Raw genomic sequence first — 25,271 nt, forward strand, 5'->3', positions numbered from 1 at the left:
ACATTACTCCCAGCCCTACCGGGAAACTCTTTTCCTGAAGCATTCCAAGCGCTCATAAATATTGGTTCTGTGTTTGGGGAAATTGTATTAATAGTGTCTTTCCAAGGCTGCAAACCATTCAACTTGAATTTCTGTGTATACCTCAGCTCTGATAACTTTGTACAAAAACTCAGGAATTTGTAGGAGTTTGAGTCAGAAGCAGATGTGTGCGCGTGCCTGCCCACGTTTACACGCAGAACAAATCTTTTATCTGGTATAGCTGGGGAATGAGCTTTCCCCCTTGGAGGTGTCAGGAGAAAGACTGGTCTCAGGGGATAGAAAGACTGGATTCAAATTCCAGCGTAACTCTTGCTAGCTGGGTGGCCCTGGGCAAAGCACTTAACCTCAGATTTCTTGTCTGTAATATGAGGAAAACAATACACTTCTCCCGGGGGGCCTGGTGAGACCTGGATCATAATGTATGGAAAGTGCCTGGCACACAGGAACCGCTCAAAGCCTGTTCCTTTCAACTACCTCTCAGCTGACGGCTGCACTGTAACCCATTAGCTTCATCAATTTCATGGCAGTGATTCTGGTTATCTATTGCTATGTAATAACTTCCCCCACCCCCAAATTTAGAGGTTACAATGACAATTGTCTTGTATTTTGCAGAGACTCTGCAGTCTGACTGCTCCTTTCTGCTCTGTGCTGTCTGGGCCTTCAGCAGGGCGGACTCCAAGGGCTACTTTTACAGATGGAGAAACAGAGACGGGGGCTGTCAGAGGGAAGAGATCCGTCTGGAGCTAGGTAACAAGTTAAGGAAGGCTCTTTCCTGAACACTCCCACTGTGCCAGGTCCTGCAGGGGAGAAAAGACTGAAAGGCACGAACTTTTCAGTTGTTCAGACCCCCAGAGGGCAATAAAGCCACTGGAGGGATTGAATTCACATTCTCAACAGCTGGTTGCGTCGGCCCCTCAGCGACACCAGGCTTGGGAGTCTGGTGAATCTGCCCCTTACTCGCCCTCACCCTGGCTTCCTCCTCACCGAGACAGGGATTCTCTGCCCTCACAGGGTTGAGGGAGGCTTGCCTAGCAGCTAGCAGATGCTCAATACATGGCATTAAAAGAAGGATTCGTTCTCGGCTCTGCCTCTACGCATCCCAGTGCCTGCCCCCATCAGCCCGCATAGCTGGGAGAGGAGGAGAGACCTCTGGCTGCGACTAGCAGGCAGGCTGAACTCTCTCCTTCCAGCGTGGAAAATCCCCTTACGGAGAAGTCATTTGTCAAAGCCAACCGTTCAGCTGCTTTAATTTACATATTTATCAAGTCTGATTAGAATGTATTGTCTTCGACTTTCATCCTAGCTTTCACCTCTTCTCGCTTTCTCTTTCTGGGGAAACTTTTTGTTGCCCTTGTTGCAAAAGGGCACCTCGTAATTCAATTTGCATTTGCTAATAAGTCTGAAACTGAACCTGGTGAGAAATTTCTGGAGGCTGGGAGAGATGGAAGGCAGAGCACGTGTTAGGAAAAGCCTGGGCACTCAGTTCTAGTCTGATGCGCTCGCACAACCAAAGGGCAACAAGTGCTCTACAGCTATTCCACGAGGATTTATTGAGCTCCTTCTGTGTGCTAGGCCCTGGGAATACAATTTGTGAAAAAGACAGGCAAAGTCATGGCTCTAGTGTTGCTTAGAGTCTAGTGACCTCAGTTTCTGCATCTGTAAGATCAGGCAGTTGGACCAAGTGACTTCTAACGGTCTGCAAGTTCCCGTTTCTGAACACATTCTATATGTCATGTCATGGGCACAGACCCGATGCGTTGTCTCAGTTCTTACAAGACCGCTGTGAGGTTGATCCTCACTTTGCAGGTGAGGAAAGGAACAGTCTCAGAGCTCAGGGTCCTGTGTGGCAGGATTTGGTTTTAACCCTTCTTCTGTCCGACTCTACAATTCAAGTTTATTACCGCAAAACCAGGCTTGATTTTTCTTCGGCGCTAGGCTTTGAGCCCCTGGATAGCAGGAAGACTGTCTGCTTCCTCTCTACGTCCCCAGGGGCCAGCCCGAAGTGTGGCACATGGTCAGTGTTAGAAAATACATGTAGAATTGAACTAAAAAACAAGGTCCTTCATCCTCGGCCTTCTTGTCTTTTCGGCCTCGGGTCTGCCCTGCTCTCCTGGGCTGCCTCAGCTGAAGGCTGGTGTAGCAGGTGCTGCGTGCACCACCGCGATCGCCCTTCAGGACCAATTAATTCTCCCAGTTCCCAGCAGTGCTGGTACCTGACAGCTCACAGCTGAGTTTCTCCCTGGAAACTACGTTCAGCTGCAGGAAGCCGCTTTTCCCGAGGCTCCAGCCCAGGCCTGTGGGCAGCCCACACCCAGTAGCTGGGCCGTGCAGGATACAGAGCCAGCCCCTCACCTGCTGGGACAGCTATGCAGGACCCTCCTGGCCTGGAGCTCCCCACAGGATTGATTAAAGTCGCTGCTGAGACTGTCCCAACCCTGCTTAACTCACCTCTCGCGAGAGTTGCCGAGAGCAATCCCCGGTAAGGCTCCTGCACGGCAATCTCAGCCTCTCCAGCCTGTTTCCCAGGAGACCGGACCTCAGCAGGTACCCCGAGAGGGTGGCTGTGATTCTGACTTTCAGCAGGAGCTTGGAGGGTGCTGGGATCAAGACAGGTCGTGGCGGGAAGAGCCCTCCTGCCGTCAGCCTACACCCACCCCACCCCCACCCTGGAATGCTGCCTGCCTACCTGCTCCAGGCCCAGGGTCCCGGCCCACACAGGCTCTAGAGGGACCAAGCCCAGCAGGGCAGCCTGGCCGAGCGGCGCTGCCCCTGTGACTGACGAGGTAACGACTGGCCCTAGCCCTCTGTATCTCAGGCCCATCGCCATTCGGCTTCCTTCACAGCCCTGGCAGGCATCCCCTGGGCACTCTCCAGACACCAGCCTGCAGGCACATCGCCCGAGGCAGCCCAGTGACGTGAGAGGCGGCTGCTTGGACGTTGGAGCTCTATGCCCTGGGTTCCAGACCTGGCTTGACCAGCCTTCTGCTGTGTAGCCTCCAACAAGTCACTTGTCCCTTCTGGCCTCTCCCTTCATCTTCACAGTGAGTCCGTTCCACTTGGCGGTTCCTCAGGCTTTGCAGTTCTTCTGGCCTCTAGGACTCTCCTATAGGCCAGAGGCCTCCTCACTGCTTTTTAAAGCCAAAAAGTGGTTTTAATATGTGGTAGACACATGAGGTATACCAGAGAGGCAGAGGCCCCTTTCCCAAAGGCCTGAAATTCCAGAATTAACGCTTCATTTCTTGTCAGGAGCATTTCTCTGTCAGGAGCACACTCTTTTCAAGAGAAATCTCTTCTCTTCTCCCATCTCATCAAGGGTAGAACATTCATTCCCTAACCCTGCAACATGGATGACCGTACCTGGCAGATGTAAGATTTTAGGCCCTGGGAGGTCCAAGCCTCGCTGAGGGAATGTGACCCAGAGGGCGAGGGGGCGAGGGAGCAGGAGAACTGAAAATAAACTTCGCTAACACCGCTGTTTTCTCGACGTGGGCCGGAGGCTCAGGGGGCAGGTGCTGGGCATTAGGCAGAGCAAATCTGAGCTGCCGCCTTCGGTCCTGCCTGAACGAGGCAGCAAAAGATTTATGACCGGGGCTTCCCTGGTGGCGCAGTGGTTGGGGGTCCGCATGCCGATGCAGGGGACGCGGGTTCGTGACCCGGTCCGGGAGGATCCCACATGCCGCGGAGCAGCTGGGCCTGTGAGCCATGGCCGCTGGGCCTGCGCGTCCGGAGCCTGTGCTCCGCGGTGGGGGAGACCGCGGTGGTGAGAGGCCCGCGTACCGCAAAAAAACCCAACAACAAAAAAACAAATTTATGACCACATGAGGGGTCCAGATTGAACTCTGAGTTCAGAGGAGGGTGAGGGCGCTGTGGTCTGGAGGTTTCTGGAAAGGCGTTTTGGAGGGGTTGGTTGAGACAGCACAGTCTAAGAAATTGAAGGTTTGCTTGAGAAGATAGTGACGAGGCCAGTCTGAATAAAGTAGCATATTTTATAGGGGTTTATAGAATAGTCAACCAGGGACTATTTTGCCTCGAGAAGACATGGGATGTTTAGTGATGTCCGAGCTGCTTTTGATTGTCATGTGTGGTGGGGGAGGGGTGCTCGGGCACCTGTGGGTAGAAGCTAGAGATTCAGCCTATGGTGCCCAACGCAGGGACCCACACAGAGTCCCCCTGCGACTATGTCTATTCCCAGGACTTCTGGCTCGGTAAATGGGACCTGCAATTAACAGGCAAAGCCATGGGGCAGGGGCAGAACGTCTCTGACGTAAGGTTTACCTTGTGAGCTGGGCAGCATTATTCTCATTTTACAGGGAACTGAGGCTCCGAATGTGTAAGGAATTTGCTCAAGACCTCACAGCCAGTCATCTACGGGTCCTGGATATGAGTACTGGTCTATCTGCCCAGGAAGCCAGCAGGCTTTCCATTTGATCCCCTCAGGGGGCAGAAGAAACACACGGACCAATGTCCTGCCCAGTCTCCCCCGTCCAGCTCTCCTTTCCCATTGAATTCACCCTCAGTCTCCCGGGCTGAGCCAGCCCTGGGTGTTTTTGCTTTCAGCAAGTCTCATCTCTACCCAGATACATTCACTGGTTCTCCAATGCCTTCAAGAAAGCTCTATCGATGCCTCCTAAACCTATATTTTCTCATAAAATTACGTACAAGAAATCCTGCACCCAGAGCACGTTCTTATATAATTCACAACTCCTATTCCCTCTTTATTGTCAGTATCAGCAACAGAGTGATTTCCTCATACTACCTTTAACGTGATGTATTTTGTAGGGAAAACTACAGAATTGTTCTGCTGATGAAATCAGATACAACACAACAGGAACACCAGGGGTGGCCTAGGACCAGTCTTGAATGAATATTAGTTTCTTCCCTCCCCTCTCAGGGGAGGCACAGCCGAGCAGTCTGGAAGGCTAAGTAGGAGTAAGCCAGACAGAGGAACTGGGGGCTGGCATTCTAGACAGAGAGACCAGCACGCACCCAGGTGTGGAGGTGTGGGGAGAACATTCGTGCTTGCGGAGCTGCCGCGAGTAGCTGAGGCTGGGGCCTGTGGAAGGGGCTGGAGGGGTGAGGGGGCCGCCAGCTACCAGAGACAGGGGCAATGCAGGAGGCTGGGCTTGCCCGGAGGAGGACAGCAGAGCGCTGCCAGTGGGTCGTAAGCAGAGCGAGTGGTGTGCTCCCATTTGCGTCTTGGAAAGGCCTCTTTGGTGGCTGGGCAGATGATGGGCTGGCAAGGATGGTGCCAACACAGGGAGGCCAGTGACAGAGCGTGCTGTGGTCGCTTCCAGGATTTCCTTTTCTCCATCTTGCTATAGCAGGTGGACCTGTTCGGGCCCCAGAGTATGATAGGCAAGACTGCAACTGGTCCGGGATGGAAACCAACAGGAGGGCATTCTCCCGACTTCGTGAAGCCTTCAGGGATCATACAGTCAAGAAAATGAAAACGTTTCCTCTGTTAAAAAAAAAATCTTTCTATTATAACATTCCATATTCCCCTCCCAGGTCCCCACCCCTTCTTCCTGCACAGAATACCTCACTCCCTGTGACAAGTTATTGTCAGGAGAGACAGGGCCACAAAACTGACCGTGTGAACTTGTGGGAGAATTTTGTCCTCAGAGGGCCCAGCGGGTGCTCTCTGGGGCCTCTTGGCATCTTGGCTGGTACCTCCACCAACCATGGGTCCAGTCCACGGACAGTTGACCAGATCGATGGAGGCTCTCCCTCCATCCTGACGCCGAGGTTGTGGCTTTGCTCCTCACTCAGGCTCAGCATCAATAGATGAGATGCAAAGTTTCTTAAGTTCTACAATCAACTAGGGGAAGTGCCGCCATCGCCAGTGGGATTAATTAGTTATCTATTACTGCCTAACACATGACACTAGAATTCAGCATTTTGAAAACAACAAACGTTTATTACCTCTTTGTATCGGTGGGTCAGGAATGTGGGAGCAGCTTTGCTGGCTGGCTCTGACCCCGGCTCTCTAATGAGGTTGCGGTAAGCTGTGGGCCAGGGCTGCAGTCATCTGGGGGTGGGACAGTCCTCACCAGGGGGACCTCTCCACAGGCTGCCTGAGTGTCCACAAGTCAAGGCCGCCAGAGTGAGTGATGAGAGAGAGAGAAAGTACATCCACGATGGAAGCCACTGTCTTTTTATAGCCTAATCTCCAAAGCCAAGCACCATCACCTCTGTAGCAATCTATTTGTTAGGGCAAGTCTCTGAGGCCAGCCCGTGCTGAAGGGGAGGGAGGGAGTTCACCTCTTGAAAAGAGGAGATTAATGAAGAATTTGTGGATGTATTTTTTAAAACCACCACAAGGACCCCATTTACTCTCCAAGAGGTGATATGACACAGTGGTTAAGAGCATATATTTGAGACTCAAAAAGACCTAGGTTTAATCCTGGCTCCCCCAACATTTGCTACTTATGCAGGTTTAGACAAGTCACTAAACCTTGCCAGAACTCAGTTTCCTAAAAAATAGGGGTGAGAATTGTAGATGTTTTTCATTGGGTTGCTGTGAAAATTATGATCATACATGTCAAGTGCCTGGCACGGAGTAAGTGCTGAATAAATACTACTTAGTTGCTATTGGAGCTGGATAATGTCATTGTCCTTCACAAGAGGCAGAGAAGCGTAGAGGAGGAACACAGGTGGAGTCAGACTGCCTGGGTGGGGACTCTGGCTCTGCCAGCCTTTAGCTGTGGGCAAGTCACAATGTCTATTAGCTTTGGTTTTCTGTAAAATTAAGATAATAATAGCTAGTGACTGGCCACCTAATAGGTGCTCAAGAAATATTTTATGAATAAGGAAATGGTGGCTGATAGAGGGACATTATCCCTCTATCAAAGGAGTGCTCGTGTGTGTGTGTGTGTGTGTGTGTGTGTGTATGAGTTGGGATGCTACACAAAATACATTTGACTGCAAACACCTTCTGTTAACTGGGGAGCCCACTATGGCTGTCCTGGTTCTACTTGAGGGTGCCCTGTACCCCTGAGTGTGCCTCTCTCCAAGGCCTCCAGCTTTACCCTCCCTTATACGTTTCTCTTGGGCTCATTGTTCAGCTTCTTTGCCACCCTGGCTTTGTTCAAAGCATACTTCCTTCATCATCCCTGCTGTCTCCACCAAGAATATGTTTAATTGGCTTTGCACGAGTCTGAGGATTCGGTAACAGGATTGGGGTGGGAGTGGAAGTCCCGTGTCACACCACCTCAGAGCTGCTACATTACCTTAAACTGATTTTGCAAATGAAAACTAAAAGCTAAGCAAAGGAGACCCATGCATTTTGCCTAAAGATGATTATAACGCTCTTTTACGGCCTCCTAAATGACAAAGCAATTTGTTACCTGCCTGCGTCAACATTTGCTTATATTAGCACCTGAGACGCTTGATTTTTATTAGCCCCACGTTATCATTTTATGAAGACGCAGGGGCTCAGTAAAATGAGTGTGCAAATAGAATGCCCATTTTGCATTTCCCTGTGGTCAGCAGAAATGCTGAATGCAATTGAGTTGATACCAGGTCAGGGGAGACATCCATAAAGATAGCCTTCACTGAGACCTTGGTAATGTCATTTTTCATTTCTACGCTGCTGGGATAGATGGGGTCAGTGTTAGTGTGTTTTAAAAGGGCTTGGTGACATTTTGTTTTTTGTATTTTAAGTGAAAAAGCAATATAAATACTAAGACATAGCTCAACTCCCACCAGCAATATGGGATGAAACCAAACTCCCTTGTGTACATTGTAGATGGAAACGCAGTAGATGTAGAATCTGATACTGCTCTTAGTGGATCCGGGAGGAGACAGACAGGGTAGTGAATGGGGCACTGGGCTGGGACTCTGCCACTGCTACTGCATGACCTTGGACATGTCCCCTCCTTCTGTGAGCCTCAGTTCCCTCACCTGTAAGATGGAGTTGATACTGTCCACCTCACAGAGGCATGATGAAGATTAAATAAGATAGTGTGTGTCTAAATTTCTTTATAAACCAGGATCTGTATGAGTATGTTTTACTTATTAATTGAATAGCCAGTTCCTGACCACCTTTCCACACAGAGTCCTGGGAAAATCATTAAACATACACCATGAAAGTCACAGTTTCTCCCTTGAGGAGCTTGTATTCAGTCCAGGAGATGTTCAGGTATCTAACTTCTCTTTTAAACCATAAACTTCTTAAGAGCAGGTGAGCCTTCTCTCTCTCCCTTTGCTCCTAAAGGCGCTTAGCATAGAACCGAGAACAGAGTGAGTTCTCAAGTATGCATTTTGGCTTCATTATATGTTTTGCTGTCCTATAGGGACCTAATATTAGGGAAGCAGTGACCTCAAAACTGGTCACCCAATAGACCAGGCAAGTCCTAAGCTTTCAGATCCAGGTATAATAGGGTTAATTTTTTTTTTTTTAATTTTAGTCTCTGACTTGGCGCATCAATTGTTGGGATCATGAATCACATTCTCAAATAACCTGTCCTAGCATTTCAGAAGCAGAAAGCCAGTTTAAGATCTCTGCCTCCCCTCTCCATCCAGATTGTCCACTAATGTAGATGGGATCCTTTAATCGAACGCCTCTCAGTGTTCATGTCTGAATTTCCTTCAGGTCATTGTTCTGTTCTGTGTCAATCAGTCCTTCTTCTGCCCATGGCTAAGCACCCTCTTCCTGCCCCTCCTTTCTAGGAATGTCACTCTTGGTTACTGCTTTTGTCTAATAATATATTTGCACGATGCTAAACTTTATTATACAAATGAGACGTCCGTAGAGGCAGCAAAAGCATGGGCTTTGACTTTGGCCCATAATTTTCTACTTCTTTGTATGTCTAATACCTTTTACTGGATGATGAATATTGTGAATTATACATTGTTGAATATCTGGATTTTGTTGTCTTCCTTTAAAGACAGTTGGACTTTATATAGCAGGCAGTCAATTTTGTTGTTGTTGCTGTTCAGCTTGATCCATCTGAGATTTATTTTAAATTTTTGTTAGAGTGAGTCTTGGGTGGTTTAGCCCCACCACTAAGGCATGGCCCTTCTGGATTCTCTACCAAATGCCCTGAATGATCAATGCGGACTTCCACTTGGGAGGTGGGAGTTCAAATGATTCCTAGCCCTATGTGAGCCCTGAGAATGTGCAGTTCACAGCTCCCTGGTCGTTTTTTCATGACATCATGGAGATTCACCCTGTTATATGCATATCTTGGGACCCAGCAAAGACTCATGAGGACCCCTTTATGGATTCCTGGAACTCTTTTTCTACAGAGCTCCCTCTTCTCTGAAATACACAGAGTTTCCCCACAACCACCACCTGGTTCAGACTCCCTGAACTTCAATCTCAGTGAGATTTCCATGCTCTGTTGAGGATACCTCTCTCTGCTCTTTGGTCTGGGGTGGGCCTCCAGGCAAAAAACCAGGGCAGTCATGGGGCATGCCTCATTAGTTTTCCTTTTCTCATGAGTTAGTCTTGCTCATGAGTTAGTCTTGTTCAATGTCTGAAAAGAGTTGTTTTGTATATTTTGTCCAATCTTCTAGTTGCTTAAGGTGAGAGAGAAATCTGGTCCCTCTTACTTCATCAAGGCCAAACAGAGCTTGGATTCTAATCTCAACTCTACCCTATGTAGCTCTGTAGGTAGAACTTGAACAAGTTATATAACCTCTCTGAGCCCCAGTTTCTGCCTCAGTAAAAGAAGTATTAACTGTCACGTTTCTGTAAGGATTATAAATAATGTGTATAATGTGCCGGACACAAAAGGTGCTATTTAAATGGTAGCTGCTACTATTACTAATATAAATAGCTACCTATTTTACTCCATCAGTTTCTAAATTTTTACTGTGTACTAGGCAATATGTAAGCTTATTAAATTATGACAGCAACCCTATGAAGAAACTATCCACATCTATAGATTAACACATTGAAACTCAAAAAGGACACATCACTTGCCTAGTTTCATGGTCAGTGGATCTGGGATTTGACGTTGCTCTTATGACGTCTTCAGATGATTATAACATTAATATGATCAATTGCACAGAAGAACAGAAATGTAGTTATTTAATATTGGGTGACCAGGGACATAATACAGTTAGTGGTTTTAACCCAATGATTTAAGAGATAAATGTAAAGCACCCTTTCCCTGCCCCTCCCACACACATACATAACAACTCCCCATCTCAGCTGTCCTCCTTAGTAACCTACTTCCATTTTATCTTACAGACAACCTTTGGGAGGGGGCAGAGCAAAAGGTGGTATTCATCACAGGACGAATCCACCCAGGGGAAACACCCTCTTCATTTGTGTGTCAAGGTAAGTTGCAAGATCTCATGGGCATCCCGTGTCTCCCCTGCACATCCATCTGGGGCACTGTGATGGCCTCTGGGACAGTATGGTCACATGCAGGGTCCTTATCTTGGATGAGAATTTACTTCACTTCTCAAGAGGCTACACCTGATCTCCATTAGCATTTGTTTCACTAAATGTTCATCGACTACACGTATGCATGGAAGAATGGATGAATGAATGGATGGATGGGTGGATAGATAGATGAATAGGTAGAGTTCTCCTGTATGTGCTAGATTGAGGATGGGAGTCATAGAGTCATCTGCACTTCCTAGCTTTGTTTTACATGTCTCCAGTGGTTTACAAAAAAATAAATCTGGTCTCCTTCCACCCACCATCACCACCACCACCACCAACAACAAAAATTCTGGTCCCAGGTCAAATCATATATTGGCAGAAGTGTGGTGGGCTGGGGAAGTAAGAATTGAAAGTTATCTGTTCATTCAGTCAATAATTCACTTAACAAACAGCTTTTGAAATACTGTACCAACCATGAGAAGGAATGCATGCTTCATATCAAACAACCAGAGGGAAATAAGAGGTAATTTCTCTTCTCAAATGTATCTGTTTGTAATTGAATTTTTATTTATTATTAAGTAGTTAATCCATATAAAATATATAGTCAGCAGTATATATACATGCATGTATATATATACACATATATATTCAATTAGTCAGCAACATAAATATATTCAATAGTGTATAAATAATAATTTAATGAATGCCCAAGTTCCCACCAGCTTAAGAAGCTGAATATTATCTATTCCTTTTAAATCCTCTGTCTTTCCTTCCCCCTCATACAAATAACCATCAGCTTGAATTTTGTATTTGTCCTTCTTAATAGTTTTACTACACATGTAAGCATTCCTGAACAATGTATTTTTTAGTTTTGCATGTTTCTGAACTTTATAAAAATGGTATCATTCTGTATGTGTTGGAACTTGAATAGCTGTCATTCGATTGTTTTCATCATGTATTCTATTCCATGTCTGTCTATACCTCAACTTACCTATCCGTTCTCCTGAAGATGGACCATTAGGTTGTTTACAGTGTTTTTTCTTGCAGACAATGCTGATACAAATGTGTCCTATTTGTATCCCACAAATGTGATACATAGGTGTCACCTTGTGGGCCTTGTGCACGTGTGCAGATACTTTTCTAGGGTGTATAACTGTGGAATGCAATTGCTCTGCAAGTGGCTCGGCCACTTCCCAGCAGTTCAGTTTCCTCAAATGTAAAATAAATTATTATATCAATATGTATCTGGGAAGGCTGTTATGAAACTGGCATGAGATGAATGGAAACAAACACCCAGTCCTGTGTCTGGCATACAGCAGGCCCTCAACAGATGTCACCCCCTTCCCCATGGGATCTGAGAAGATGAAGCAGGTAATCTGCTTTGTAAACTCTGAGGCACTCTGCAAACACATATGGGCCTTATTTTCCCCGTTCGTCTTCTTACAAGGCTGTGGTTAGGCACCACTTCCGCCCTCTTGGTTTCAGACAAGGAGCCTGAGCTTCAGGGAGAGGAAGCGATTGCCCAAAGACAAGCAGCTCATCAGCGGCATGGCTGGGGGGGTCTCAACTCCCCGCTCCGGCCACCTTAGCTGCCTCCTTGGCATTCTCACTTCCAGCCTCCTTCTTCCCCGCACTGTCCTTGCAGTAACCTCTCGCAGGGCCCTCCTGCTTGTACCAACTTCTTTACTGGCAGCCATCTGTCAGTTACTAAACTTGGCAGCAGCCTGTTCCCCAGCTGATCAGATGCAACTCTTTTGTCCTTATTTGTGAAAAGACAGTAGCCTTACCATCAATACTTCATCCCTGGGAGCCCACACTTCCGTGCCCACCCCCTCTGTGGGCAGCAGAGAGAGGGTAGGGTCACTATCCCATTTTACAGAGGAGGCCTGAGGCACAGAGAAGTTGAGAAGCTCCCAGGTGCTCTCTCTGTTGACCCTGGATGGTGCTGAGTTTGATAGACTCAGTGCTGTCTATCACTGAGGCTTTCAGTCAGTGTTCACTCCTTGACAGAGGCTTTAATGCCTTCCCACTACCTTCTCAGGATCAACTCCCAGCTCCTTGGCATGACACTCACAATTCTCCATGGTGTGGCCCTTGCCAGGGGGCCTTGGCCTCATTATATCCCAGCTCCACACAACTTAATCCCTGGACAGTCTTCTCCCCACCACTGGGCCTTTGCACCTGCTGCCCCTCTGCTAGGAGGCTTTGTGCCCGCTCCCTTCAGCCCCCTGCTTTGTGCCTGCCTTGTGGGTTACCCAGTGGTCATCTTTTTGGCCCTGATCTGTTATGCCTTTGATTTGCATTTGTTGCTCTCCCTTTAAACCCAGCTGTTTGAGACCCAGGGCTGGATCTCAGAGTGTCATTTTCCACATCTGTAAAATGCGCATTGTCTTGTTCATTTCATGGGGCTGTCGTGAGGAACAAACGCTGTCTTGGCTCTCGGATGCTAAATCTGAGTCCAGAAAGAGGAGCCTCCAGTTCACAGAACCAGTAAAGAGAGGAGGGGGCTTTGCAGCCTGGTGTGCCAAGCCTGTGCGTGCTCTTTTGCTGGAGGAGTGAGGGGGCCTAGAAGGACTAGAGGGCCAAGCTTCCTGCCTAGAAGAGCATAGTGTTCTGGCCACCCCACAACAACCAGTACATTTGACATGAGAGACTGGGAGGCTCAGGGGAGAGAGGTGGCTGACCCAGGATCACACGGCTAATTCATGGCGGATGTGACGCCGGGACCCATCTCCCCAGACCTGGTCTTCCTCTGTCCCTATCTCTGTAACTGCCACTTAAGACACACAATTCACCCTTCCTGAGGCAGCTCAAGACAGGCAGGATTCCCCCACTTCGCCAATGAGGAACTGAGGCATGGTCTTCCCCAAGGGCCTCCCAGCCCCCTGGCGACAGCCCAGACCACAGCCCCGTGGGGCTCAGCTGGGGCTTTCTTCCCCAGACCCAGCCCTCAGCTGGATTCCCCTCCCCAGCCCACCTTGTTCTGGGGAGGGCAGGAGGGTGGGTCTAAGGCCTGGAAGATTGATTGCCGAGGTACCTTTGCTTCTGTTAACTCTGTTTCCCCATTAACTGGCTCAGTGACCTTGAGTGGAGGACAAACATTTGGGGCCTGGTCATCCCCATCTGGCTGGGACCTCGGTTCTCACGGCCGAGCTGCTGATGCACCTGCTGCTGGGAGTAGAGTGAAGTCCTGTCGTGGCAGGGCTCTGGCGGGGGTGGCATTCGGCGGTGGAGGGGGGGGGGCTGTGACTTCCTCAAGGCTCTGCATGTTGGGGAGACGGCTGCTTGTCAGTCACCCTCTACTGCCCCCAACCCCGCTCCTGGCCTCTGGGAGGCCAAACTGTCCTTGTTTTCCAACTACGGTGTGGGAGGTCAAGGTCACTCCCACATGGCTCTGTAGCAGAGTGTGTGTGAGCTGTTGTCTCTGGGGCTACACCACCTGGATTTGAAGCCCGGCTCCCCCACTTGGTACAGGATGACCTTGGGGATGTCCTGTAACCTCTCCTTGCCTCAGTCCCCTTATCTCAAAAGGAGAATAATAATAGAGATCCTGCCTCATAGGGTTGTTGTGGAGATTAAATGAATTAATAACCATAAAATACTTAAGATGGTACTTGGAATGCAGTAAGCACTGAAGAAGTGTTATTCGCAGGGGAGGAAGTAGCGTTCATGGAGCATCCGCAGGTGCCCAGGATGGTTCCTCTTATCCTTACTGGGAACCCAAACCCAGGCATGTGACTCCTGTACCACGTGCCCTGCCTTCCTGGCCTCCTTCCCAAGAGAGCTGTTAGCTAAACCCTCCTCGTTTACCCACGTGGGAGACCACGGAGCACGTCAGAACTTTGGCCGGGACTGCACGTCAGATCTCTGACCTCCGGTTGAGTGAATATCCTTGCGCTGAAGCTTTCTGGAGTTGTTGGCGCATGGCTCACTGAAAAGTCCCACCTGCAGAGCGCTTGCCCCTTCAGACCGTTCATAAATGAATCGGTTAAGCCCATGCATATGCCACACGACCGTGGAAGGTGTGCCACCCTCAGGAGACAGCAGGGGCGTGTGCATCGCTGACGCTTTAGACTTGAGCAGCCCTGAGTCAGAATCCTACCACTTCACCTCCGCTCTGGGGACCCTCGCTCGGCAAGTCCTCAACTCTCGCAGCCTGTTTCTCTGCCTATGCGGCAGCAATGTGGTCCTCCAGGAGCTGCTGTGAGGATTCAGGGAGCCCTGCTCAATGTGCCAAGGGGCCCACCAGGCCCTCCCTCTGGGAGCTCACTCTTCCGGGGTGTCCTGTGCGGGCAGGGAGAGGAGGGGGGGAATACACACACACACACACACACACTCACAACCACCAGGACACCAGGACCCAGCACAACCTAGCATTTCCCACAGTGAGGTGGTGACCGATGCCCCTTTCTCCCTCCCCTCCCCAACTCTGTTTTCCTCTCTCCCTCACCTGTTCTCCATCTTCCCCTTCCCCCTCTCTCCCATACAGCCTCACAGATGCCTGAGACTGGATCCCTAATGGGTTGTCACGGGGCCTTTTGCTTCCCCAAACTTGTCCTTTCATTTGTGAAATGGGCAGAGTTGGGGATAAGAGGGTAAGAACTTAGATTCTGTGAACTTCAGACTCTTCAGGGCGAGACTGCCTGTGATTCCATAATTCGGGGCCCTTGGGCTCAGCTGAGGGCAGACAGGGGCCTGGTACACGGTCAGGGTGGGGTCTAGAGTGGCTCCTGCCACGTGACCCACATTCTGAGCCCAGCAGAGACCCCAGCCGACTGTCTTGCTTCAAGCCTGGGCTCTTCCCATTGCACTGTATTCTGCCTATTAGCCGGAAACAGCAACAGTAAACCTTATACAGAACTCTCTAGAGAAAAATCATGTGAGCATATATGCAAATCATCCTGCACATCACATGCAAATAGACTCCTGGCTCTTTCCATCTTGGCTTTGTGGAAAGGGCACCACTCTGAAGCCAGTAGAACTGGACCTGAATCCCAGCCAGGCCCCTGTGAGACACTCAGCAAGTGTCTCACCCTCACTTTGTTTCCCTGTCTGCAAAACAGAGCCAGTGTAATTACAGGTCAACCCATCACTGGTCCATATTTTATTCATTCCTTTCTCATATATCTATTGAGGACTTTCCAGGCCCCAGTGCTGAGCTAGGCACTGACAAAATCATCGTAAAAATGTAGAGCTGTCCTTGCCCTCCTGGAGCCCACAGCCTGGAGAGAAAACAGATTTGCACAGCGGATGCAAGCCTCAATCCCCCAAACTCAGAGGTACTGGAAATATGACTTTCCTTACTTTTCTAAAACTGAACTCAGTTTCCATTTTGAGGCACCATTCTGCCAGGGGCCAGAAACTTAATCTCAGTCATTTTGGTGTCACCTTTCCCCAAGATTGTGTGATTTAAGCCAAGATTATTGATGCTCCTGGGGGTGGTAGACAAATAGTCTTGTCATCAGTGTCATATCTATCCACACGGCTTCCCCTCCATCAGCAGCTTCCCCGTGACTCTCTGGGCTTTGGTCACTGCAGAGCCCCTGCAGGTCACCACCATGTCAGACCCTACCTCCTGACTGCAGGCCTCTTTTATGTTTGCTGGCACTCTGCTAGGTCTGTGCCCCTATTGCCACCTTGTCACCCTTCGGTACATCTGTCCATTATTATAACTTCCCTCCAAACCACATTCCATGTTGTAGCCAGGGGAAACTCTCCAAAGCTCAGATCTGACCCTAACCTTGCAATGGCTCTCCTGTGCCCTTTATATTCTTCAGCAGGACTAACAAGTCCCCACTTACCTCTCCCGCTTCTCTCTCAACATCCTCCCACCCTCACACCTTCAACCAAACCAAATGAGAGCAATGAGTAAACAACAGACTTCCTATGTGCCAGACACTTTGCTAACATTAACTCACTGAGATCCTCACAATAACTCACATGGTAGTTATTATTATTATTTTCTTCGTAACTGAAGAGGAAACTGAGGAACCAAGAGCTTAAGACCACACAGCTAGTCCAGTTTCAGAGTCTGTGCCTTTTTTCTTCCTTCCTTCCTTCCTTCCTTCCTTCCTTCCTTCCTTCCTTCCTTCCTTCCTTCCTTCCTCCCTCCCTCCCTCCCTCCCTCCCTCCCTCCCTTCCTTCCTTCCTTCTTGGCTGCGTTAAGCCTTCGTTGCTGCGCACAGGTTTTCTCTAGCTGCGGCAAGCGGAGGCTACTCTTTGTTGCAGTACACGGGCTTTTCGTTGCGGCATGCAGTCTTCTCATTGCGGTGGCTTCTCTTGTTGCAGAGCATGGGCTCTAGGCATGTGGGCTTAGTAGTTGTGGTGCACGGGCTTAGTTGCTCCGCGTCATGTGGGATCTTCCCGGACCAGGGACCGAACCCGTGTCCCCTGCACTGGCAGGCAGATTCTTAACCACTGCACCACGGGGGAAGTCCCTCAGAGTCTGTGCCTTTAATTACAAAGCTATGCCCCCTGGAATTGAAGAGCTCTAGCAAACAGGCTGTCTTCTTTCTCACCTCCCAGCCTTTGTGTAAGACCCTCCCTCCCTGGGACACTGTCCCCTGGCACCCCTTTCATCTGGCTCACTCTACTCGTCCTTTAAGTTGCCATGGCCTCTTCCTGACCCCCAGGCTGGGTCAGGAGCCCCCTGAGTTCCCAGAGCTCCCTGTGCTGTTCCCACCAGAGCCTTTGCCAGTGGGTACAGTGGGAGCTGCTTTCTCTCCATGCACCCTTTGCGCGGGAACCTCTCATGCATCTTGGAATGCCAAGCTCATGGCAGGGACCTGGCCCTGCGAATGTTTGTGCAATGAGTGATTATCAGCACAACTAACCCTCTACAGTAAGTCCCCTACATATGAATGAGTTCCGTCCTGAGAGTACGTTCGTAAGTCCAATTTGTTCATAAGTCCAACAAAATTAGCCTAGGTACCCAACTGGCACAACTGGGGACAATTGGCCATAGAGTACTGTACTATAATAGTTTTATAATACTTTTCACACAAATAATACATAACAAACAAATGCAAAAAATAAAGAAAACATTTTTAATCTTACAGTACAGTACCTTGAAAAGACAGTAGTACAGTATACTACTTGCATACCGGGGCTGGCATCGAGTGAACAGGCAAGGAGAGTTACTGACTGGAGGAGGGAGAGGAGGTGGGAGACGGTAGAGCTGAAGGATCGTCAGCGATAGGACACGGAGGGCGAGCTGCAATGTCACTCACGCCTGACACTGATGGCACAGGTTCTGGTTCCTTGCTGGGTTCAATTTTGTTTACCCTCTTGAAAAAATGATCCAGTGGTATCTGGGTGGTAGCTCTTTTTCTTCTCATCATAGATGACATGGTAGCATTGGATTGCATTCTGAACTGTTGCTGCAACCTTCATGTACCATTCTACATTCAGGTCCTGTGCCTCAAAAACTAACAGTGCCTCCTCAAATAAAGAAAATCCCCTTGCCATTTCTTGTGTCGTGCATCTCTTCAGTTCTTCAGTTACTTCTTCTTCCTCTTGTCTCTCTTTGTCCTTTCTGTGGGCCTCCAGTTCCATCAGGTCTTCATTAGTAAGCTCCTCATGTTACACAGCAAGTTCAATGAAGTCATCCTCTTGCAAATCTAGCCTGAAATAAAGATACTGTACTACCGTACTCTATACAGTACTGTACAGTAGAGTATACAAAAGCATAACTACTTGTAGAGGATGCGCGCACATGACAGTGTGCACGTGAACTAACTTATGTGATTGGACATTTGAACGCACGTTCGCATCTTTGAAAGTTCGCAACTTGAAGGTTCGAATGTAGGGGACTTACCGTACTTTGTTAAGGTTGAATGAATTCCTGGGACCAATCTATCAATAGGCATTTATTAGGCACCTGCTGTGTGCCTCGCGCTGAACCAAGTATACTGGGAGAAATAACAGTAATGGATGTTCAGTTGTGGTTTGCCTGGCGAGGGTCATCGTGGCCAGGCGAGGTCGGCAGGGCAGTGAGGTCTGCCGCCCAGCTTTCACTTCAGATCCTCTGCCACTTTTCCTTCTTCTCCTCCAGCCTCGCTAGCCTCCAGCCCTGCTTTCTTCCACCTTCCTGATTACATCGGTTCAAAGGAAAGGACCTGCAAACTGGTTTACTTAAGGGGCAGAGACTGATCTTAAGGGGGTGGATTATGTCTCCCAGCAGGAGAGAGATGATTCTCCTCACTTAACAGATGAGAATTCTGCTACTCTGGGGGAGAGGAATGAAGTAGATGGAATCATAGGCTGTTGGTGTGGGTTGCATCCTTGGGAACCCCTGGATTCTTTCTTCTAAATTTATCAATGAACCAAAACTAGAACCCCAGTTCTCTAACTGCTGGTTTGTTGGCTTCTCCAATTGAGTATCCTTGTCCCCAAATCCCATAGTCAGTCAACTTCACAGACAAGGACTCCTGGTTCTAAACTGCATTCTACGTTTTTACTACTCCACTGCCTTTCAACCTTTGATCTGAGTGAGTTTATGAGAGCACATCACAGTGTTCAGGCGCTGTGTCAGGCAGTCAAAATGCAGGGGTACTAACCCTGTCCCACATCAGTCTTCCAGATTCAGTGTTGTTACCTCTGTATCAAGACAAGGAAACTGGTCAGAGAAAGCTAACAACCGGTGAAGAGTCACAGGCAGGTCCCCAGGTCCACACGCTCTCTGCTTCCTCGGTCCATGCCGTGCTTGGGCCCATAGTGGGGGATGGCATTTCCTCTCCACTCTGACTTTCTCCGACATTCCTCCTCATACTTCTCTTCACTTACCACCCCCTCCCACACCAAATACAAGTGGAAGATCTCCTCCTAGTTTCCTGATCAATAGGAAAGACTCCTGTTGAACAGTAGCTGCCCTCAAGCCAAGAAATGAGTCTAAAACCTCTGCTTTCCCTGCCCCATACTCACTCTGGGTGGCTGCAGCCTCCAGTCTGGCTTTGTTTCCTCTCATCCTTTTATTAGCTGCCTCATCGGCAGCCCAATTAATCTGCTCATCTGTGAAGGAGGATGGCTCACAATGAGCTCCTCCGTTTCCAGAAGCCATCCTCTGAGGCAGCATGGCCAGGCCCTGAGCACAGGCTGGCTCCTTGACGGAGGGCTGCCCCAGGAGCCAGGGTCAATTAGTGGACAGATTAAGCAATTACTAGCCCCTAACAAGGGTGCCTGGCATCATTACCCTGCCTGTTTACTGGCAAACTACAGCTTTCATATGAAGACCAACAAATAAATTAGGGCATCTGGTCGACTGCCGCTTCGGAGGCGAAGTAAATGATGTCCAACTGGCTCTCGGCTGCCCGTGGATTCTCAGCCCCGGCCTAATGAAAAGCCCAAGATGTCCCTCACTGGCCATGGCAGCTCTGGAATGTGCCTCTGAGTGACTTATCATTCCAAGGGCTAAGTGCCTGCCACTGGGCCTGTGGCTCGTTCTTAGTTACCCCGCTGCTTCCTCCTGTCTGGCTGTCAAAACCTACTTCTCTTTCAGGGCCCAGCTCAAAAGCTTTTTTCTCCTTGATGCCTTTCCTTCTCTCTCCAGCAGGAGAGGAGTTCTCCTTCTGTACTTTGGGAGGGTTTTGTACTCTCCTGTCACTTTCCAGCATTACAGGAATTTCATGGAATGCCAGAGCTCCATTTAGCCTACTTTTCTCGGATCTCTGATGAATAAGTAGAAATGTGGAGAAAAGGAGGGACAAGGCAAGGACTCAGTTCTTGTTTTCTCACCCGCTCTCCTGTAGATATGTGCAGGCTGTCGCCAGGATATCAACGACAGCAGTGACAGAGTCAGGTTTGCCCTTCAGGACAATCCCTCTGGCTATAGGGATGAGGACTCATTCTAGAGGTGGCTGCTGTCACCTAAGTCAGATGTGGTTGTTCTCATCCAGGCCAAGTATGATGGTGGCTTAGAATAGAAGAGAGGCAGAGGGATGGAGATGAGGGGCAGATTTGCTAGCTTCAAGGAAGAGACTTGGAGACCCCCTGAATGTGGGAGGAGGGTCATGGAGAATTCAACTCTTCTAAATCTGGTGACCTGAAGGCGAGGTAGTTGTTGGTGCCAGTGAGAAGCAGAGAGGGCAGCCAGCCCCAGAGTCTGGGAACAGAGGACCCTCAAAGTGGGGAAAGGAGCAGGCTTGGGGGCATTGACAAAACCTCCCTGTCCTCTTGTGACTTCTCCTTTGTGTTTCCTGCTGCACCCATCAGCCGCTTGAGGACTGACACCCCTAAGGTCCCTGACTCCATCGTCATCCAATCTGACGGCAGCCTTTAGCCAACAGCGTGTCCATTAGGGAGCAGCTCTAAAGTTATTGTTTAGAGTTATCCTGCCTCTCCCCCATCTCTGTCTGTCAAGACCCAGGGGCCCCTCCAAGGCACAGCTCGTGTGCTGTTTTTTCCTGGAGGCCCACCCTGTGCTCGTTAGCAAGACATGCTCTCCCCCAGCCCATGAGCTTCAATATTACATCTTGAACTGTCTCTTGGAAACAGAGATATTATTTGTAAAATTCACTGGGCAACACCTAATCCACAGCCGTACATTCACAGTGGCTAACAACATAGGCCCAAATCACCTGCTGAGCTGTGTTTTCCCAGCTGAGGGAAATGTGCTCCTCCTTCCTGAAACACTTTGAGTTTAACCCCGGTGCTTCTCTTTCTCCAGGGATCATTGACTTCCTCATAAGCCAGCACCCTATTGCTCGTGCCCTACGGGAACACCTGGTCTTCAAGATTGCACCCATGCTCAACCCTGATGGCGTCTACCTGGGCAATTACAGGTGAGGGACGGGAGAGAATGCTTGGATGGTGGTGTGGAAGCAGGAAGAAAAAGGGGATCGGTTTTTGAGGAAGAATTTTCAGACGACCCATGAGTTCATTAGAGGAAGTTTCACTCTGGCCCTTGAGAATATGACTAATGGGCCTTGGCTGTTTCGTTCACAGTCACCTGAGGTCACTTGCTGGAGTTTTCTGGGCAGCTTGCCGGACCAGGAATCAGGAGACTTAATATCAGTTTTGGCACCTACTTCCTGCATAACCTTGGGGAATTCACTTTCCCTCTCTGATGCATTGCAGTTTCTCTTGCATAATTAAGACAATAATTACTTACCTGGCAGGGCACTTGTGAACATCAAAGGAAACGGTGGCAATGAACGTGCTTTGCAGAATATCATATGGTGGTGATAAGGGTTACTGTTTTGTTTCCGGGTTTCTTCTTGGAGATTATTAATGAACGAGAGTAGCAACCCAGATCACGTGAACGGCATTTTGATTTGGTGTGGGCATACCGGCTAGCCGCACACTCACTCAGGCACTCACATCTTGAGCTCTTTCTCCTAGCTTAGCACCATAATTTACAGCCGAAAATTCCACTACCCGGGGAACCATCTGCTGAGAGAACATTGAATCCTCTGAGAGTGTTATTACCCTTATTTCACGGTTGAGGCAACAGACTGGCCCAAAGTCATACAACCAGTAAATCATTGACTGTCTAACTTCACTGCCTAAATTATACAGCTTGAGAGTTGATTAGTCCCACAACTCTCAAGGTAACATTCAAACTCCCCGGCTTTGACACAAAGCTGTGTGTGACCTGGTGCCTCACCTCCCACCCTCTGGTCATAGAACTGTTGCTCTGCTCACTCTAAGGGAGGCCTGGTTCCTTACACAGGTCCTGTTGGTGCCTGATACCTTACCTTCATAAAGACCCTCGGTCCAGAACCTCCTGGTCCCTTCCTCATTTCACTAAGCCTTCCTCACAGCTCAGCTCATGCCTCTTCTTCTAGAAAACATTCTGCAAACCCCCAAACAGAATTGGTCCTTCCCTTCTCTGAGCTCCCACAGGCCTGGCTACTGAACATGTCTTATCCTATTGCATGGACCCCACTGGTCCTAAAGCCACCAGAGGGAAAGCACTGAGCCTTAATGGTCCTTGTGTCCCCGGTGCCTGTCAGCAGGGATCAGCACATAGTAGATGCTCAAAAAGAATTTGGTGGATATGAGAGAAGGAAAGGGATGACTTTACTGAGGAAGGCACTGAGGCTCAGGTATGAGATGGGACTTGCCCAAGTTCAGCGGCAGAGCTCAGAACAGAACCCACATTGCCTGACATCCCATCAGGCCCATTTTAAACAGAGCTGGTTTCATGCTTTCCCAGAATGTGACAGTTGGGTCCACAGGGGCTTCCCAGTACCCCTGGGTATGAGTTAGAGAGAACCCATGGGATGCATGATGCCTTAATTAAAGACAGTTTTGCTTCCTCTCTTAACTGGCTCAAGCGATGGCTCATTAGCCCTGGCAGGTTTTATGGCTGCTGCAGGCCTGGGAGCAGTGCCTTTCCACCTTCCCTGGACAGAATGCACTGTTAGTGATAATGTTGGTGGAAGGACCATTTGATTGATGTTAACGTTTATGTTTAATTACAAGAGCGGCCGTGGTCAGAGAGAGGTCAGGACTGTTCACTACACACACTTATTTATGTCATCATCTGCTGTCCCAGGATGACCAATTGGAAAGAGGTCTGTGACCTTGGCCAAAATGCCTCCCCTCCCTGGGCTTCAGATGGCCAGGGGGCTGGTGCTGGGAAGCTGGCTACTTCCTACATGCCCTCAAGCTGTCCAAATTTTGTGATTTGGGGATTTCAGGATAAAACAACTCCCCTCCTCAGAAACGGTTCTGTACCGAAGTTTAAAAGCCCCGCGTTCTCCTAGTGAGAATGTGAGATTCTCGTTATGAGAGTTGAAGAAAATCTCTAACCACAGGCATTAGTCCTGTTGCTAAAATAGCTGAGTAGCAACAAAGAGCCTATCATGAGATTTCACCATTCAAGTTTGGGAGAATGTAAAAAATAGTGATCAAGACTCCAGATGGATAACTTCAAGGTGCCTTAGAGGTCCTGTAGGCCAGCCCCAGCACGGTGTCCCGTGGTTTGCTGGGACTTGTCCAGGCATTATGGGGGAAGAAAGATTTGGAGTTCAAGTGAATTTGGGAAACACAGAGTTAAGCAAAATTAAACAAGTTCTTTCACAATAAGACTTTTCAACAGGAATCCCAAGAGGGGAATATAGTGTCCAGTGTTCCCCAAAGGAACCCTTTCCCTAAAGAGCTCACTACCCCTCCGGCCCATCACCCGCTCCACCACTACCCCGTCCCCAGAGGCGGCAGGGTTTCTGAAACCCAATCTGGGAAAGGCCACTACGAGAATTCCGCTTGCCACCCAGCACCGTGTGTCAGGCGTTCACACACTTATTTGATCCTCATAGCAACTCTATGGAGGAGGGTCTCTGAAGCTTTCTCTGCTCGCAGATAATAAAAACCTACTCCGATTAGCGTGAGTACAGGAGGAAAAGCCGGAGGGAGTCGGGGGGAGGAGCGAAGGACAGAAGGCGGCCAGTGGGAAGGAAGGATGCTTGTCAGAACCTCCAGGCAGCACACAGAACCCCACTCACAGACCGCCTCGCAGCGCTGGGGTCAGCCCCACCTCCATCACGTGCTCCCTGACCTTCACTCTCTACACCTCCCCTCAGGACGTGCAGTCTCTCAAGCCTCAGTGACGAATAAATAACCTGCCTTAAGTCGTGTGGCCTGTGAGGAGTGGGCAGGGGTGCAGGCGTGCCCCAGCCGAGCTGTGCTCCTGGGCTGTCCTATACCAGCTGCTGGCATCACACACGCCAGACCCAGTGGAGAGCAGCAGACAGGCCTGTCCTGCAGGCGCCTCTTCTCCCCCGACCCCGCTTCCTCTTCCTCCTTCTCCTTCCTCCACATTAAAGAACCATATAATCTACTCTAGGAAGGAGAGTAAGACTTCTCAGATTTGATCACGCAAAGCTTTCATTTAATAATACAAGTACCGGGCTTCCCTGGTGGCACAGTGGTTGAGAGTCCGCCTGCCGATGCAGGGGACGCGGGTTCGTGCCCCGGTCCGGGAAGATCCCATATGCCGCGGAGCGGCTGGGCCCGTGAGCCATGGCCGCTGAGCCTGCGCGTCCGGAGCCTGTGCTCCGCAACGGGAGAGGCCACAGCAGTGAGAGGCCCGCGTACCGCAAAAAAAAAAAAAAAAAAAAAAAAAAAGAATGGTACAGCTATAGCATGGATGAACCTTGGGGACATTATGCTAAGTGTAATAAGCCAGACACAAAAAGACAGATTTTTTTATGCTTCCACTAATATGAAGTACTTAGAGTAGTCAAAATCATAGAGACAGAAAGTAGAATGGTGATTTCCAGGGGCTGGGTTGAGGAGCGGGGAAGAGAGTTATTGTTTAATGGGTGTAGAGTTTCGGTTTTATGAGATGGAAAGAGTTTTGGAGATGGTTGCACAATATTATGAATACTTAATACCACTGAATTGTACACTTAAAAATGATGAAAATGGTAAATTTTATGTTATGTGTATTTTATCACAATAAAAAAATAATGGTATGACTTATCAATGCAATTTGAGCATCTTTGGAGAGTTCTCGGGGCTAGGAGCTTTGAGGGATGAACGCTGTAACTTCAGGTGTCAGAGAGCCGAGAGCTACAAGGCAGTGGTTGGAAGGTCTTTGGGGTCGGGGGTGATGGACCGAGTCAGGCTATGGTGGCTGGCGATTCTCACTGTGCTGCAGTAGGTGTGACTGGTCCCACACAGTGCGACTCTTGCTCTCTCTCTCTCTGCCACGTTCTCCTCCCCATCACTTCCTTTACAGAGAAGACAACCTCCATCCCCACCTGTACCCCGCTGCGCCTGTGTGATGTGCAAGGTGCCTTGCATTTGGAAAACAGACTCTTCATCTCCATATGACAATATGAAACTCTGCATCGGGTTTGCATTTCTTAATTAGGTGCTTGTCATTGTGTATTCCATAGAGCCACGTATAAGTAAATAGTCATAGACCTTTGAATAAATTTATTGGTTT

General features: G+C 49.1%; 1 protein-coding gene across 2 annotated transcripts in view; it reads left to right on the top strand.

Moving 5' to 3' along the window:
* AGBL4 (AGBL carboxypeptidase 4) overlaps positions 1-25,271 on the top strand; it is a gene marked incomplete at both ends in the record, with an annotated part of 1,417,540 nt that overhangs the window by 1,259,285 nt on the left and 132,984 nt on the right. For both annotated transcript variants that reach the window (XM_082833557.1, XM_082833556.1), the window contains 2 exons: positions 10,238-10,327; positions 21,042-21,156. In XM_082833557.1, the coding sequence (XP_082689683.1) occupies positions 10,238-10,327; positions 21,042-21,156 (205 nt within the window). The remainder of the gene's footprint in view (positions 1-10,237; positions 10,328-21,041; positions 21,157-25,271) is intronic.

This window comes from Leucopleurus acutus (assembly GCF_964270905.1).
Source record: "Leucopleurus acutus genome assembly, chromosome: 2".
Taxonomy (NCBI): Eukaryota; Metazoa; Chordata; class Mammalia; order Artiodactyla; family Delphinidae; genus Leucopleurus; species Leucopleurus acutus.